Source organism: Bos indicus x Bos taurus, chromosome 16, assembly GCF_003369695.1.
Source record: "Bos indicus x Bos taurus breed Angus x Brahman F1 hybrid chromosome 16, Bos_hybrid_MaternalHap_v2.0, whole genome shotgun sequence".
In the NCBI taxonomy this organism is placed as follows: domain Eukaryota; kingdom Metazoa; phylum Chordata; class Mammalia; order Artiodactyla; family Bovidae; genus Bos; species Bos indicus x Bos taurus.
This window is the reverse complement of record NC_040091.1, coordinates 71,268,833-71,285,209: the sequence shown is the minus strand read 5'-3', so window position 1 is coordinate 71,285,209 and position 16,377 is coordinate 71,268,833. Positions and strand designations below refer to the sequence as shown.

The following is a 16,377-nucleotide window of genomic DNA, read 5'->3' as shown; positions in this document are numbered from 1 at the left end:
GGGGCTGTGCTGGGGCAGGACCAGACCGCAGACTCCCGCACTAGCTTCCTGGAGCTCCCCCGCAGCTATTGCTCTGGAATGTCTTATCTCTCCAGATCCTGTGTTCCTGACATAGTTATAAACCTGTTATGTCAAATGTCATCACTAAAATGACAGCCAAGGTAAAAAAAAAACAAAAAAACAAAGGTATATATATATACATATATATATATATATATATATCTATATCCTTGTGCAATTATAAAACAATTGTCCTTAGCCCAAAGAAAATGTCGCCATTCCTCGGAACCATGTAGTTTATGGTGGAAAGCGGTCGGCTGGTCTGAGTCATCCCCGTTGCCCTGAGGCTGGCCCTGGCTCTGCCTCTCCCCACATTCTCCACTTGCTCTGCTCCCGTCCGGCCTCCTGTCTCATTGGTGCCCTCGTCACTTAGTCCTCCGCACTGGAACCCGCGGGTCCTCCTCCGTGTCCTCTCCCGCAGCCCTTCCATCAGACCCGTTTCGGAATCTAGCATTTTCTCTCAGAAACGCTTCACGAACATGGCTCCTCTCCGCTCCTGCCTTAGATCAGGCCATCGTCATCCTCCTTTGGCCCGTTGTGGTGCTTCTTCCCCTCAGCTCCCCGCCTGGGCCTGTCTTCTGTGTCTGTCATCCCCCCAAAGTTGAAAACCATGGAGTGAAAACCCGGACTCCTTACCGGCACCCCCTCAGCCTTCACGGCGTGCCCTGCCCCCTCACCACACGCCTCTCACAGGCGCCTCGCGAGGCGCTCCCGGAAGGGGATTCGGTTACACAGGAAACGGCTCCACCACGGGGGACGGCGAATCTGGGAAGCCACACGGAGCCTGGAGTGAGGCCCCTCTAAGAGGACTCACGGCGGGAAGCTGCCCACCCGCTCTAGAACGGACGGGACGAAAAGAGGAGATGGTGTTTCCAGAGCTTAGGAGCTGGGGACCTGCCTGCTGGAGCTCGTCCACAGAGAGGGCGGCCATTGGTGGGGATGAAAGCCGAGGAGGAGCCCAGTCACTGTTGAGATGCTGCCTAGCACCGAGGGATGAGGGGACAACCGTCTAGGTCTCCGTTCCTCCCACCCTGCAGTCTCCTGCCAGTGTCTCGCCTTGGCTGAACCGAGCCAGAAGCCAGGGAACCCTGCGAACAGTGTTTTGGGGGGCCAGCTCTCTTCACAGTGCAGATCAGGGCAGAGGGTGGATCTGAGAGCCAACAGGCAGGTGAATGGTGTGTTCCCCTAATTCCAAGTTCAGCTACAGTTAATCATTAAACTGCTCCAGAACTTTGTGATACCCTCTGGGAAATGGTTCTATCTACTTCATTTTAGAAAATGCCTCCTCCTCCTGCAAGACCAGTGGGGATGTTTTCTTCTCTCTGGAATCATCACACACCTCAGAAAGTGGTGTGTGATGCTACACCACTCACATGGGCTACCCCTTACCTGGGCTCCAGCAGCTTGTTTAAATCTCTCTTGATGGGACTTGCCTCCAAAGTGTTGTCATGTATCATTCCCGGGTCTGATTTCCGCTGCTCCTCTTAGAGACCCTCAAGGGCAGACGTGTTGTCACAGGTCTACGTGTTCTCAGGACCTGGCCTGGGGCACGTAGGTGCTGAGTCCATGCAGGCATGTACAAACAAGGAAGCCCTGGGATGTCTCCCCACATGTCACAGCAAGTGAGTGGCGGAGCAGGGCTTGAGCCCAGGTCTCTGGTCCAGTGCCCTTTTCACTCTGGGATTTGATCTTGAATTTTCAATGATTAAAAATTGAAAACCCTGAAGACAGTTCCTGGGCTTATGTATTATGAAGTAAAACATGATATATAGAAGCATTCCTCAGTTTTCCAAACCTTCATTAATCTATATGATATGCTGGGAGACTGTGGAGGTAGTGTGGACAGACAGACACAGACCTTCCTATTTTCACCTGAGACTGAATTCTGCTAGACTTGTGCCCTTTTGACTCTAACTAAAAGCCAAATGCTGTTTCAGAATGTTAGTTTATTTATTATGTGTTCCCCAAAAATGAATAAGAAGAAATATCTAAGTGAAGAAGAACAGTGGGGTCAAGTTGAGGCCCGGGATCTACCAGATATTAAAGCGCATGACAAAGTGTCTTAAGAAAGGAAGAAAGAAGGGAAGGGAGGAAGGGGAAGAGGGAGGAAATAATTTAAATAGCGACATCACAGACTTTCTTTGGAATTTCTAGAAAATTCTCAGCTAAAAGATGCATCAGTTTATGAAGCTTAAAAATAACATTTAAAAGGAACTCAGTATGAGTTCTTAGGGAGCAGATGGGGTGTCATTTTCTCTTGTCTTTTTTGGTTTGAGTTAATAACTCTTTAGTAGGAGGACCATTATAATTCCATTGATGGCAGGAATAAGGCACTGTTTACTGCAGTAAGGAGATATACAAGCTCTAAAAGTAATTTTGATGATTTTTTTTTCTTATTTATAAGAACTGAAATCTTTGGCTGTTCCTGTTACATAAGCTATTATACCCAGAGGGGAAAGATTTTAATAAAATGGAGCTCTTACTCATTTCCACTAAATAACCTCCTAGGAATGACAGAGTACCAGCTGGAAATGTTGAAGTGGTTAGAGAAATGTATTTGTTAGACAAAGAAACATCAGCCTTTATAGTTCTATTATTGGGGCTCTCTAACGTCAGCAAGCACAGTGCATCGGTTCCATTTTTGGAGCTGAGTCACAGGCCTGATGGAGCTTCAAAGGAAGGAGACAGACCCTGCTCTGGGAAAATTTACTGCTTGGTTCTGCTTGGCTAAGAACATTGCCCTGAAACATCGCAAGTCCTTATTGTATAGCAGAACACAAGTGCTTATTTTTTTGGGTGTTTAATGAGATGAAAATTTGATTGCTTAAGGACATATATTGGACAAGACAACATCTTGGAGAGTGAACAAGGTCACTGGATGACCTAGGCATACTGACCAGGGCCGGGCCAGACACGCAGTGGTAGGGTGAGTGTGGTCCTCTGTGGGCCATTCAGCAGGTGGAAGGAGACTATCTGTGAGGGTCACATGCTGGGCCTGTCGGAATAAAGACTGACAAGGGGCAGGCCAACGGGCAGCCTGATAGAGCAGTGGTCCCCAAAGTGGACTTGAGGGGCCCTGAGGGTACTGGAGCGGCTGTTCCTAGGATGTGGGCTTCCTACAGCCAGTGGGCTCATATGTCATTCAGGTATGTTTTGGCATAGAATTGACAACTTTCACTTGCAACTTTTCCCCACGGAGAGCAGATGTTTGGCATTTACACCATTGCCTGGAGCTCCCTGAGACCCTTTCAGGTGATCTGCATGGGCAAATTGTCTGCATAATAATACTAAGATGTCATTTTCCATTTTTACTCTCCTTTTATGAGTGTGCAGAAGCTACGTGACATGTGATAATGCAACACTGAATGCAGAGTAGATATGAATATCCAGCTATCTTCTCTTAAGCCCAAACAGAGATGTGCAAAAATATATTTTTTTAAATGCCACTCTTACTAATTTTTTTCTTTTGGAAAATGATTATTTTTCATAAAAATATGATTTATGTTAACATGTAACTGGATCATTATTATCTTGTGTGCTTGGGTGCTAAGTCACTTCAGTTGTGTCCAACTCTTTGTGACCCTGTGGACTGTAGCCCACCAGGTCTCTCTGTCCATGGGATTCTCAAGGCAAGAATACTGGAGTGGGTTGCCATGACCTCCTCCAGGGGATCTTCCCAACCCAGGGATCAAACCCACATCTCTTATGTCTCCTGCATTAGCAGGCAAGTTCTTTACCACTGAGCCACCAGGGAAGCCATTCCCTTCTCCAGGGGATCTTCCCGACCCAGGGATTGAACCCAGGTCTCCTGCATTGCAGGCAGATTCTTTACCATCTGAGCCAACAGGGAAATCCCATTGCTATCTTAAAGTGAATTAATTAATAAAGAGTTTTTTTTTTTAGTTTCTCAATTTTAAGCTCAAATATGGTAAATATTAATACATATAACCCACATAAACAAAATCTCTTTGGTGTCCTCAAATTTCTTAAGGGATTTTATTTTGTGGAGTGGCTTTGGGTTCCTAACAAAATTGCGTGGAAAATAGAGAAAGATGGACAGACACACAGATGAGTGCATTAGATTCTTGTGCTGAGAAAGAGGAGAGAATGTGGTGGAGGGGAACCCTAACTGCGTTTTGTACATCCTCCTGCCTTGTTCTGGAGTTAAACAGGCCTGCTGCTCTAGGGTATCTCTGTGAGGGCCCAAATTTAAATGCTTTGTGACTCAGACATGAGTCTGGTCTCGAGAGAGTGTCCTCCAGGGGCAGAGAATGCGAGCTGTCCTCCTGCTTGGGACTAGATGACACAGGGCAGGTCAGGGCAGTTGGGATAGGTTCTCCAGTCTTGGTGATCAGGTCATGTGTGTAGATCAAGGTCTGTGCCTCTTTATCTTCATAACTAAAATTTTGTTAAATCTCAAGAGTAAACCACGTTAAAAGGGGAACAACCACATCTTGGTCTGCTCACCTGCCACCCTTGAAGTTCTGTAGGAAACACAGAGAGGAGAAAGGTGGAATTTTGGTCTTAAACCCCAGGATAAGTGGGAGGAAAAAAAAAAATCCCCTCGTCTGCCAAGCTTGTCCAGAGAGAAAGCTTGATTTGCTGAAAGAGGTCAGTTGCTTTCTCTGCTCCATTTGCCCGGGCCACAGCCCAGCTTCAGACCATGGCAGCAGTGGGACAGGGCCGCAGCTGACCTGGGCAGAGCTGAAGGTTGAATAGGGCTGGTCCTCTCCCACCGATGTGGTCAGGCCACACACAGCTGCTCCCAGGCCCAGCTGACCTCATCCGCTACAGGAGACTCATGAGGGATCCCGAGAACAGGCCAAAGCAAGCAAGCCTGAAGGCCAGGCCTTCCTGTACCACAACCGCACAGGAGGACGTCACTTCTGTCCTTTCACCAAGGACCACCCATACTCTCACCGTTTGCGGACACAGAGAGCATCACTCCTGGCACTGGGCCAAGGGGAGCAGCATGCCGGGCATGCAGAGCTCTTGTCAACCTGGGGGCCACAAGTGGGGGTCCCCAGGGTCCTTAAAGGTCCAGGTGTGAGGTGTCTGTGCTATTTCATAGGTAGAAGGGTCTAGAGTTTTCATCAGATTTTCAAAGGTGGGGGGAGTCCTTGCTCAGAAAAGGTTAAGAATCACTGTGATATGACTCATTTATTTTTGTAACTGGAAGTTTGTACTTCTTAATTTCCCTCCTCTATTACTCCCCCACCCCACCAAAAAAAAGAATCACTGTGTTAGAGGCCAACACTGCTTATAGCTGCCCTGTTGAGGGTTTTGAAAAAAATTCTATTCAATAATATTAACTCAGCAAATAGCTGAGTTGTTCTCCACGCCTGGCTTGGTGCTATGGGCTGGAAATGCAACAGTGAGCAAGACCAGATGCTATCTGTTTGTCACAGAGGACCATAGATATAAATAAAATAACCACACAAATGCATATCCAGTCTCAAATCAAGCATTGCTCTGAAGGGAAAGAACCTAGTTCTATGATAGATACAACAGTGGGTGAATAGCGTTTTGGTTTTGTATATTTTTAAATTTTTGGATAGGTAATATATTCATGTTCAAAAATTCAGTAGGATTATATAGCAAAAATTCCACCCCTCACAAATACCCTTACTCATACCTCCAGCTACTCCATGGAAGCTTTAAGTGTTTTACAGACTAGTGAATTGGCCTCCTAACAGATTAGGGGAAGAAGAGAAAGCTTACCTGAGAATATGAAACTTGAAATTTGAAACACGAATGTGAGTTAACTAAGTGAAGAGGAATGGAAGGGGATAGGGGGAAGCACAGAGGCAACAGCTTGTGCAAAGGCCCTGGGGCTAGAGACAGCATGATATATTAGAAAGAAAGCCTGTGTGGCTGGAGTCATGAAGCAAGGGGAGGGGACACCCAGGAAGCTACTGAGTGAGGAGTATGCTTTGCATTGTTGGCTTTAACGTAGAAGCCCTGGGAAGCTACGGAATGATGAAGAGAGATAACCTTCCCTCATAGTGTTTTTGGGAAACTATCACCCTGGCTATAGTATGGAGAATAGATTGGAAGGAAAAGCAGTTAATGGGCTTTTATTCAGCTCAGGTGAGAAACGGTATGGCTTGGTGGTGGTGATATATCTATATATTTTGCAAGAAATATATTGGCATGCAAGATTCTTGCTTGTTAACACAACATTTGTTTCAGTTTTCTCAACTGAGTGGAAGCAAAATCCATAATGAGTTTACTCAGAATGTAGTTAACACTTGGCTGTATTTTGTCCAAGCATGTAGCCCCACTGAAGGATAATTTAGCTCTTTGATGGACAAAGAGCTGAAGTCTCATACAACCCTGCTCAAAGTCATCTGGTTTAGACTCTCACCCGAGCACCCCAAAGCCATCTGGCTCCCTTCTGCGGGAGCCCTCCAGTGGCAGGAGGTTGTCACTGTTCCACAGTCACGACAGAAGGACCCTGTGGGTGATGTTCACCAATTAGGGAAAAAATAATTAAAACACCCGATGGCTCTGGCGGTTTTGATGCTCGTACACTGAGTTTTCCTTCTCTTCTGACCCCCAGGATGGCCTATTTTGAGGAGCAAGGAGGAGTGCCCTGTGGTTTCACCCGCCAGAATTCTGGCAACTCCATCTCCTTGGACTTCGAGCCCGACGCGGAGTACCAGTTTGTGGAGCGGTTGGAAGAGCGCTACAAGTGTGCCTTCTGCCACTCAGTGCTTCACAACCCCCACCAGACGGGCTGTGGGCACCGCTTCTGCCACCAGTGCATCCTGGCCCTGAGGTGAGCCGGCGGGGCCTCCGCTCCCGCCAGAAGCGGCCAGCGTGTTCCCGGGAGCGGCCATCTGTGGCCGCTCAACTAAGATCAGGGTTTCGGGAATTGCTGTGGTTGCCCACAGAACCACAAATTTGGAGACGGGCTTTCCCAGGGCCCTTCTCTGAGAGCCTGAGGAGTATAACCTTCATTTTCTTCCCACTATCCTATTGATCGTCACCTTTTCAGACCACACCTGTTTTGCACGCGAGGGCCAACCTCTGTGCACAGTCTACACCGGGAAGGACCTGTCTCCCAAGAGGGTCTTTCTTGTAGGCGCCCTGACCTTCCCCTGCCTTGAGGCAGGGCACAGAGGTGAAGTGTTAGAGGTTAAGTGTGAAACAGGACCCTCTAGAATCTTCTGTTCTAGTGGAGGAGACAGGTGGTGGTACAGTGTGATAGCATAGGACCGCCAAGGGAACATTGGCAGAGAACATTTGACTCTGTCTGCGGGACTCCCTCTTGGACTCACATCCTGGAGGATGAATGGGACTTTCAGGACTTTCACTGAGGAGGTGCTGAAATTGGGGTGCCAGAGGGCGCCTTCTGGAAAGAGGGAACAGCATGAGTAAAGATGGGGCCTGGCCTGCTCAGGGGGGACTTCAAGGGGTCAAGTGTGGCTGGAGTGCTGGGGCTGCTCTTAGAAAGGTTGTTGAGGTCAACCCTTAACTCTGGCTTCATTTTGACTTTTCTTTACAGAGAATTGGACACAGTCCCACTCTGCCCTGTAGATAAGGAGGTGATCAAATCTCAGGAGGTAAGACGATCCCTGGTTTGGGATGGAGCAGCCAGTGTCCTAGGTTGAACTGGACAGAGGAGTTGAAGCAAGAGGGCAGGAGGGGGACCCTTCCTTGGAGTCCAGATTCCTCTGCTGTGTGGTCAGGTTGGACCCCACTCCCACCCCTGTTCGAGAGAGGAGTTTTGGGTCCTTACTGAATCCCCAGGTCTTTTTACCCACATCCTCTTTACCCTCTTTCTATCCGAGCTCCAGTTACTGTGAGTTGCTTGCAGAAATGAAACATCCTATTTCCTGCAATTCACTTTCTCATCTGTTTAGTCTCTCAAACTTTCTTTTATTAAGTGTAATAATAGCTTTATTGAGATACAATGCATATGCTGTAAAATTTCCTTTAAAGTGTGCATGTTTCTGGGGTGTGTGCCTAGGAGCGGAATGACTGGGTCACGTGATAACTCTATGTTTAACATTCTGAGGAACCAGCTAGGTTGTTTTCCAAAGCAGTATTCTTTCCAGCAAGGTGTGAGAGTTCCTAATTTCTCTAAATCCCTGACAAAATTTGTTGTGATCCATCTTTTTTATTATAGCCTTCCTAGGGGTTATAAGGAGAAGGAAATGGCAGCCCACTCCAGTGTTCTTGCCTGGAGAATCCCAGGGACGGGGAAGCCTGGTGGGCTGCCGTATATGGGGTCGCACAGAGTCGGACACAACTGAAGCAACTTAGCAGCAGCAGCAGCAGTGGTTATGAAGAGATACCTCATGGTTTTGAGGCTCTAGTGTTTGATGACATGGAGCATTATTTCCTGTGCTTGGCTGATTGGATATCTTCTTTGTAGAGATTTCTATTCAAATCCTTTGCCCATTTTTTTAAGTGGGTTATTTGTCTTTTTAGTAAAGGTACGTGTGCCTTCTCTTTGCTCTTATAATGCATTTTCCATAAGCCTAGCTGTACTTGTGTCTGTCTCACCCACTAGCCAGGGGTTGGCATACTACAACGTGGGATTTGTTGGGACTGATCCAGCCTGCCACCTGTTTTTGTATGGCCTGTGAGCTAAGAATGGCTTTTATATTTTTAAATCATTGAAAAAAATCAAAAGAAGGATACACAGGAACTCTGTACTGTTTTTTGCAACTTCTTGTGAGTCTATTTCAAAGTAAAAATTTATAAATCAAAGGAACAATGTTCTGTAACATGTGAAAATCATATGAAATTCACATTTGTGCCCGTAAATAACATCTTATCGGAACACAGGCATGCCCATTCACTTAAGTATTGTGTATAGCAGGCTGAATAGTGTCAACAGAGGACATTGCAACGTGGCTGACAAAGCTGAAAATAATTTACTCTCTGACCCTTTATGGAGAAAGTTTGCCAGCCCCTGGCTTGTGCTGAAACATAAGTCAGCAGAGCTTCAGTGATACCACCTGATGACTAATACAACGTTTACCCTGGGACAGGAAGTGGAAAGCATCGCCCCCATCCACAGCCCCACCTCCTGACCTTTGAGCATGTGGGGTCAAGTTCATCACCAGATTTCCCCCAGCTTCAGCCTACTGCAGTAAGCATTGAATTACCTGGCTTGTATGTCTGGTGGCCTGTCAGATGTATCTGAGACGGTCTTTTCTTATATGGTGGCGAATCTGGTATTTCCATTCCAACCACTGACTGGAAGTTTCCACCCAACTTTTGAGATGAACTGAAGACCAAATTAATAATAGATTCCTTCATGTTGCTCTAAAGCTTTGGAGTGTGTGAATCTATTATGTTTATCTTTTAGGTGTTTAAAGATAATTGCTGCAAAAGGGAAGTCCTCAATTTGTATGTGTTTTGCAAAAATGCTCCCAGATGTAATGCCAAGATTATTCTGGGACGATACCAGGTTGGTATTATTCATGAACAGTGTCTGCCATTTTCCAGTGTCATGTACTAAACACATTTTTATGTGTAAGTTCCTGGGCTAAGCGTGGTACATGGTTTTGGTGGGTGGCCCTCAGAAAATTTTTGTCTAGCAATACAGTTGGCTACAGTGTAGCATGCCAAGGGCTAAGGTATGAAATGAATCTCACAAGAAGAGATTCATTTTGTATGGAACACATGGAGAACATAACAATGTGTGCTAGACCTTGAATTACAGGTCCAGGTTCATTGATTCAAAAGAGAATGGCACATGCTGGGCAAAAGAAATGGTCGAGCCAAGGACACGTCATTTTGGAAAACTGTGAAGGACTTGGGATTCCAGGGCATGACTGCAGAAAGACATAGTTGTAAGGGGTCCCCTGCCTGGAAGCATTGCAGGTGCTGGGGTGGGTGTTTCCTGGCTGCTATGGGCCCTGCTCTCTTAGAAGTTATGATCTAAACGAAGATGACGCAGACCAGAACAGAGCTGGGATGCAGTGTGAAGGTGAAACGTGGGTAAGAGATGCGGACAAGCAAGGTATAGGGGAGGTGACAGGTTGTCAAGTTCCTTTCAGATGAAACTGCCCTCCGTTACTCTCCTATCCATCAGCGGAAAGCCGTCAAATGGGAAGCAGGAAACACGGCTTTGCCAGAGCAGGCCCAGGTCAGGTTCCATCACGCCATGAATGAATGTGAGGCAGACGTCTCTAGCTTCCAGGGAACTGCTTGGAGACTGCTGCAAGTTTCCCCTCCCACCCTCCCGTACCATGCTGTGGAATGTATTTCTAGTGATTCAGTCCTTTTCCCAGCATTCCTCCAAACCCCCAGGCACTGAGCTCAGAAATGCGTAGATGATTTCCCTGTTAACCCAAGAATTTCTTTGGAAGTTCACGAAAGGTTTTTGTGTTTTCCTGAGACAGTCCCTCACCACTTGTTTTGATAGTCAGGTCCTATAGTAGAGTCCTTTGACCAACTTGGTTGTCATTAAGCCTGAGAAGGAAATGAGGCTCAAATGGCCATTGGTCAGCTCTCGTGACCAGATCATCACCTTCTGGAGAATAGTGGATGGTTTCTCTTCACCTGTTTCTTTCGTATTAATATTTCCTCTTACTCCCTGTTCTCCGTCACCTGTGTGGTAAGCTGTAGGATTTCACAGGGTGCAGAGTCTTGATGAATGTTGACTGTTTTGGTGACAGCTGAGGGGTAGCATCCATGAATTTTGGAGATGTAGATTTCAGCTGTCACTGTCATTACTAGAGGCAAAGGAGAATAGCTATAATGTTTATTTACCTCCTGTAGAAAAACTATGTGCCCTTTTTTTTTTTTCCTTCAGAAGAGGGGTCAGCAAACTATTTCTCTCAGGAGCCAAATAGAAAATATTTTAAACTTTGCCAGCCAGTGTCTGTCCCAGCTGCCTGACTCTGCCATCTTGGAGGGAAAGCAGCCATAGCCAACATGGGAAGAAATACTTGTTGGTGTTCTCAGTTACACCTTATTTACAGAAACAAGTGGTGGGCCAGGTTTGGCCCAAGGGCTGTAGCTTGTCAGCCCTGTTTTAAAGGATCTTGTGGTAGGGAACAAGCCCACTAGGATTTTGACACCTTGTCAGCATCACAGGAACTTGCAGTGTTATCCCCAGGTCTTGTTAAGACTGGCCTGCTTGTAAAAATCTGTAACATGAACAACACTGGACCGAACGTTGTCCGTGTCATCATTTTCTAAAGTGCTGGTTAAGAATGTCTCCCGACTTGACAGGGCTGACCCAAGCTTCTCCTGGGCCTGGGATTCTGATTCCTGAATTCCTCTCACTGCTCTGCTTTATTGCCTCTGGGACAGCTCCCTCTCCCTCGCTTTCCTTCCTCCAGTCCTTCCCCTTCCTTCACTTACTTAGGAGCTGGCCTTCTCTTCTTCCCTCTCAGCCCTCTGTTTCAGCTTTTACCACCCAGCGCTTCCCTGGTGGCTCAGCAGTAAAGAAAACACCTGCCAATGCTTGGGATGCAGGTTTGATCCCTGGGTAGGGAAGATCCCCTGGAGAAGGGCATGGCAACCCACTCCAGTGTTCTTGCCTAGAGAATCCCCATGGGCAGAGGAGCTTGGTGGGCTACAGGCCACAGGGTCGCAAAGAGTTGGACACAACTGAGTGACTAAACAACAACAGAGTGCAGAGATTTGGACTTGGTGCTGAGGGTGGGCATGGAGGGCGAAAAAAGAAATGACCTTGAGGAGCTGGTAAATTAATTGGCAGCGCTAAGGAGGATGTTCAAAGACTAACCTGAGAACGTGATCAGGTTAGTAGATGACCTAAGATAAACTCAGCATGCTTCCTTCATCACCCATCTTCGAAGCCCTGTCCTCCAGACCAGGCTGGCTTTCGCAGCCTCCATGCAGACAGCCCTCTCCATGCCCTGTCCTCAGCAGAGGCAGCAGGTGGTTCCCCCACCAGCCCTCCCAGCTGTCCTCCTGCTGGCCCAAGGTCCTCCCCACCTCCGCCCTCCCCAGGCCTGGCAGCTGCTCCCCTTCCCAGTGCCCTGCTCAGTGCCCCACTGGCCTGTGGTTGCCTGTTGCAGGACCACCTTCAGCACTGCCTGTTCCAGCCTGTGCAGTGTTCTAATGAAAACTGTCGGGAGCCAGTCCTTCGCAAAGATCTGAAAGAGCATCTGAGCGCATACTGCCAGTTTCGAGAGGAAAAATGCCTTTATTGCAAAAAGGATGTGGTAGTCATCAATCTACAGGTAAAAAAAAAAAGGCATCTTTATGGGACTGAATTCTGCCTGAGTGGTCACAGTGAATCAGATGGGGTACCAGAAGCACTTTTCTGAATTTATTTTTGTGCAGAAAGAGGCCTAAAGAATAACTTATCTGAGGGTTCTATAAAAAGCTGAAAGCCTTCTTGGTAGGTCTCTTTTCATGTATCATTGGCAAAAATGCTGTTTGATTACCTGCTGAGTGTGAGTGGGCCAAGTGCACACTAGTAGCTGAGTCACAAGGAGGGGACCACACTCTTTGTCCTCAGGATGCTCTGACAATTGGCGAGGCAGGATGCAGGCGTAAGAAGAAAGTGTGGGTACCTTTTACATGTGCCAAAGAAGCCATGCCAGTGACGTGCATCATCTGTCCTCTGCCGGCCCCATGGCCTCTGCCCTTCTTTGGAATAATTGGAAAACTGAACTCGTTTATACTGAGAAAACAACCGTCAGGAACCTTTTTGCTGCTAGGCTGTACCTTCTTGTAGAGGATGAGCCACACTGCATAGGTCCCCAAGGGGTTATATGTGCACACACTCTGAGGGCATACAGGGAGCCTTTGGAAGCCAGGTTGGCTTTATTTCAGCACCCTTTCATTGCTTCAGAATCACGAGGAAAACCTGTGTCCTGACTACCCAGTATCTTGTCCCAACAAGTGTTTGCAGACCATTCCAAGAACTGAGGTAAGTGTAAATAATTCTCTCAGTGATTTTACGTAAGATAAAGTTCAGTACTCATTACAGTGTGTGTTTGATAAAATCCCATAGGCGGGGGCCCGAGGCTTACCTTATCCTCATGATGGCCATGGTTTTGTCTTCCCTCACCTTCTCCCTGAGGATTCTTCTCCCTGAGAATTCTCTGTTTCCATGTTAGGCAGCCTCAGCTTGGCTTTTTTGCCTTCTGTTTCCTGTTTTCTCCTCAAGCTACCCTTGGCTCCCTGCTGACTGCAGTTATACCAGGTAGCTGGAGAGTCAGGATGCATTTCTATAGCCTGAGGCTGTCTGTTTCACAGGTGGATGAACACCTGGCCGTGTGTCCTGAAGCTGAACAAGACTGTCCTTTTAAGAACTATGGCTGTGCTGTAAAGGTATGGAGTGACTGTGTCTGTCTGCCTTCTGCTGTATCATTCATTTTACTCTGATTCCATTCAGGATGCAGGACATTCAGTGTCTGTGAAACTGTAAGACTGGCAATAACTAGTGGTTACCAGTAGGGAGAGGGAAGATGGGAGTAGGGAATTAAGAAATACTATGTATAAAATTAATAAGCTACAAGTATATATATAATGCACACAAGGAATACAGCCCATGTTTTATAATAACTATATATGGAATAGAAAAAAAAAGACTGGCAATGGTATTAGGGTTCTCCAGAGAAACACAACAATTAGTTTATATATACATAAAGTTCATAATACCTACTTTTTGAGGTTTGCTTATATCTGTGAAAATAAAAATGTGACCTGACACATTGACCTTGCAATTTTACTGCTAGGAATTTATTTCACAGATATCCTTTCATAAGTATGCAATGATCACACACCTAAACAAACACACATACACAGCAAATATATCTTGTCTATGAAGGATAGATTCCAAGAGCCTCGATGGATGTCTGAAACCATAGTACCAAACCTTATATATACTATGTTTTTTCCCCTATAACATACATATGATAAAGTTACGCATTTATAAATTAGGCACAGCAAGAGGATACCTGAATTGCCAGCATCATTTGGGGCCATTATTGAATAAATACGGATTACTTGACCACAGCACTTTGATATTGCAACAGTTAATCTGATAACCGAGACGACTAAGTGACTAATGGGTGGGTAGTATGTATAGTTTGGATACCTGGACAGTGGGATCACTCACCTCTGGGGCAGGATATAGCAAGAAGAAACAAGAGTGCATCATGCTACTCAGAACAGCTCACAATTTAAAGTATGAATTATTTTCTAAAATTGTCTATTTCTTATTTTCGGACCATGATTAACCATGGGTAACTGAAACCACAGATATCAAAACTGTGGCTAAGCTGGAACTACTGTATTTAGCAAAAAAATCCACAGAAGTGAAAAAAAAAATATATATATATATATTCATATTTTGGAATACTATGCATCTGATAAAAAGCATGAGGTATATATTTTTTAAATTACTTACACTATGACCTCACTGTGTTGAAAATGTATGTATATCTTTGCTGACTCTGATGAGTGAGACTAGGGAATTGGATGTGGGGACAGAGAAAAGGGGACTTCTACTTTTCATTCTGCTGCTTGCTGTGTTGTTTGACACAGGCATGCTGCACCATGCTCAGTAGCTTCAGTCCTGTCCAACTCTTTGTGACCCTATGGACTGTAGCTGCCAGGCTCCTCTGTCCATGGGATTCCCCGGGCAAGAATACTGGAGTGGGTTGCCATGCCCTCCTTCCTCCAGGGTATCTTCCCAACCCAGGGAACAAACCCATGACTCCTGTGTCTCCTGCACTGCAGGTGGATTCTTTACCACAGAGCCACTGGAGAAGCCCTTGACCCCAGCATATGTTTCTCTTATTTTTTTTAAGCTATTTGAAAAACACCTTTAAAAAATCAGTGAAGAGTCCATAAATGTGTCACATATCAAACCACAATTGTCTCAGCTGCAGAAAGCATAGGGTTTATCTTCCTCACACATGAAACACAGAATTGCTTTCCAGCTCTAAAAGGATTCTTCTCTACAGTTAGGGTCCATCTCCCATTTGGATTCTATTTGAGGACTTACCTTAGTGCCAGAGCTGGGGATGGCTGGGGGAGTTGTGCTCTGGAAGAGGGCCAACCCTCAACTGAAGGGAAATTGATGATAAATGTTTACTTAGACTCTATGGGTCACCTGTACCATTTGCTTTTATTAGTTATAGAGGCAACCTGCAATGAAATTTTAAGGATCAGGGAAAAAGTAACCATTTGTTCTTGCAAACATATACTTTTATTTTGAGGGCAACAAATTTGCATGGGCTGAAACTACAGTTCAGTTCACCTTCTGCCCACAATAGCAAGACAGTGGTAAAAAGTGGTAGAGAAGTTTGCTCGGTAGGCTGATCAGTAGGTAACCCACCACCAGGGAGACAGGTTTTATATGGAATAGTTGAGAGCTGATGATAACTACACTCAGCCCTCAGTCATGTGCTCCTAGAGCAAGGAAAGGCTTCCCAGGTGGCACTGGTGTAAGGAATCTGCCTGCCAGTGCAGAAGATACAAGGACTTGGGTTCAATTCCTGGGTTGGGAAGATCCCTGGAGGAGGAAATGGCAACCTAGTCCAGTGTTCTTGCCTGGAGAATCCCATGGACAGAGGAGCCAGGCGGGCTACAGTCCATCGGGTCACAAAGAGTCAGACACGACTGAATGTCTGAACACAGCACAGGGCAAGGAAGGAAAGCAGCACTGAGAATTTTGATAGTGGCCTGACTCTCTGTGTCTTCTGGGTACCAAAGAATCGTAAAGATGTAAAAGGGGCCTGGAAGGGATCCTTTTCCCTGAAACCCACCTTGAGACAAGTCAGCAAAGTTGTTAAAGTTCAGCTTTAGCAGAATGTCCTGCCACCACCCTCATGTTGGAAGCCTTTCAACAACCTGACTCACGTTTCTCTTTGTCTTAAAGGATAAACGGGGGAACCTGCAGGAACATGAGCGTTCGGCCTTACGGGACCACATGCTTCTGGTTTTAGAAAAGAACTTCCAATTAGAGGAGCAGGTAATCAAGGGTTCAACTATAAAGGGAGGCAACAGAATTGCTGGGATTTGTACTTGTTGGCATTTTTATAGTCTCCTCTGTTTAAGTGGAAGTCCACTGGAGGTAGATGTTTTTCTACTAAGTGACCAGACAGACTCCTGGGATTAGAGCACATCAAGCTGGAAAGTGCCTTTGAGATCTTTGGGTCCAGCCCCCTCAACCAACAGATGAAATAACTAAATTCAAAGAAATTTTGGTGTGTTTATGACTTTGAGGGGCAGAATTCAATCTCAAACCCATGTCCCCTGATTGTCAGTCCAGTGTTCCCCAGGGTACTCCACACTGCCTCTCTGCAGCCTACCCACACACCTCTTGGTTATTCCCTAGTAGGAGCCTAGTAGGTGTTTGGCGTT

At 46.2% G+C, this 16,377-nt stretch overlaps 1 protein-coding gene across 1 annotated transcript in view; it reads left to right on the top strand.

The window, feature by feature from the left end:
* Positions 1-16,377, top strand: part of TRAF5 (TNF receptor associated factor 5) — a 45,940-nt gene that overhangs the window by 20,623 nt on the left and 8,940 nt on the right. Inside the window, exons 2-8 of the mRNA XM_027565671.1 lie at positions 6,623-6,841; positions 7,571-7,628; positions 9,386-9,487; positions 12,072-12,236; positions 12,854-12,931; positions 13,261-13,335; positions 15,893-15,985. Coding sequence (XP_027421472.1) covers positions 6,624-6,841; positions 7,571-7,628; positions 9,386-9,487; positions 12,072-12,236; positions 12,854-12,931; positions 13,261-13,335; positions 15,893-15,985 — 789 coding nt within the window. The 5' untranslated portion in view covers position 6,623. The remainder of the gene's footprint in view (positions 1-6,622; positions 6,842-7,570; positions 7,629-9,385; positions 9,488-12,071; positions 12,237-12,853; positions 12,932-13,260; positions 13,336-15,892; positions 15,986-16,377) is intronic.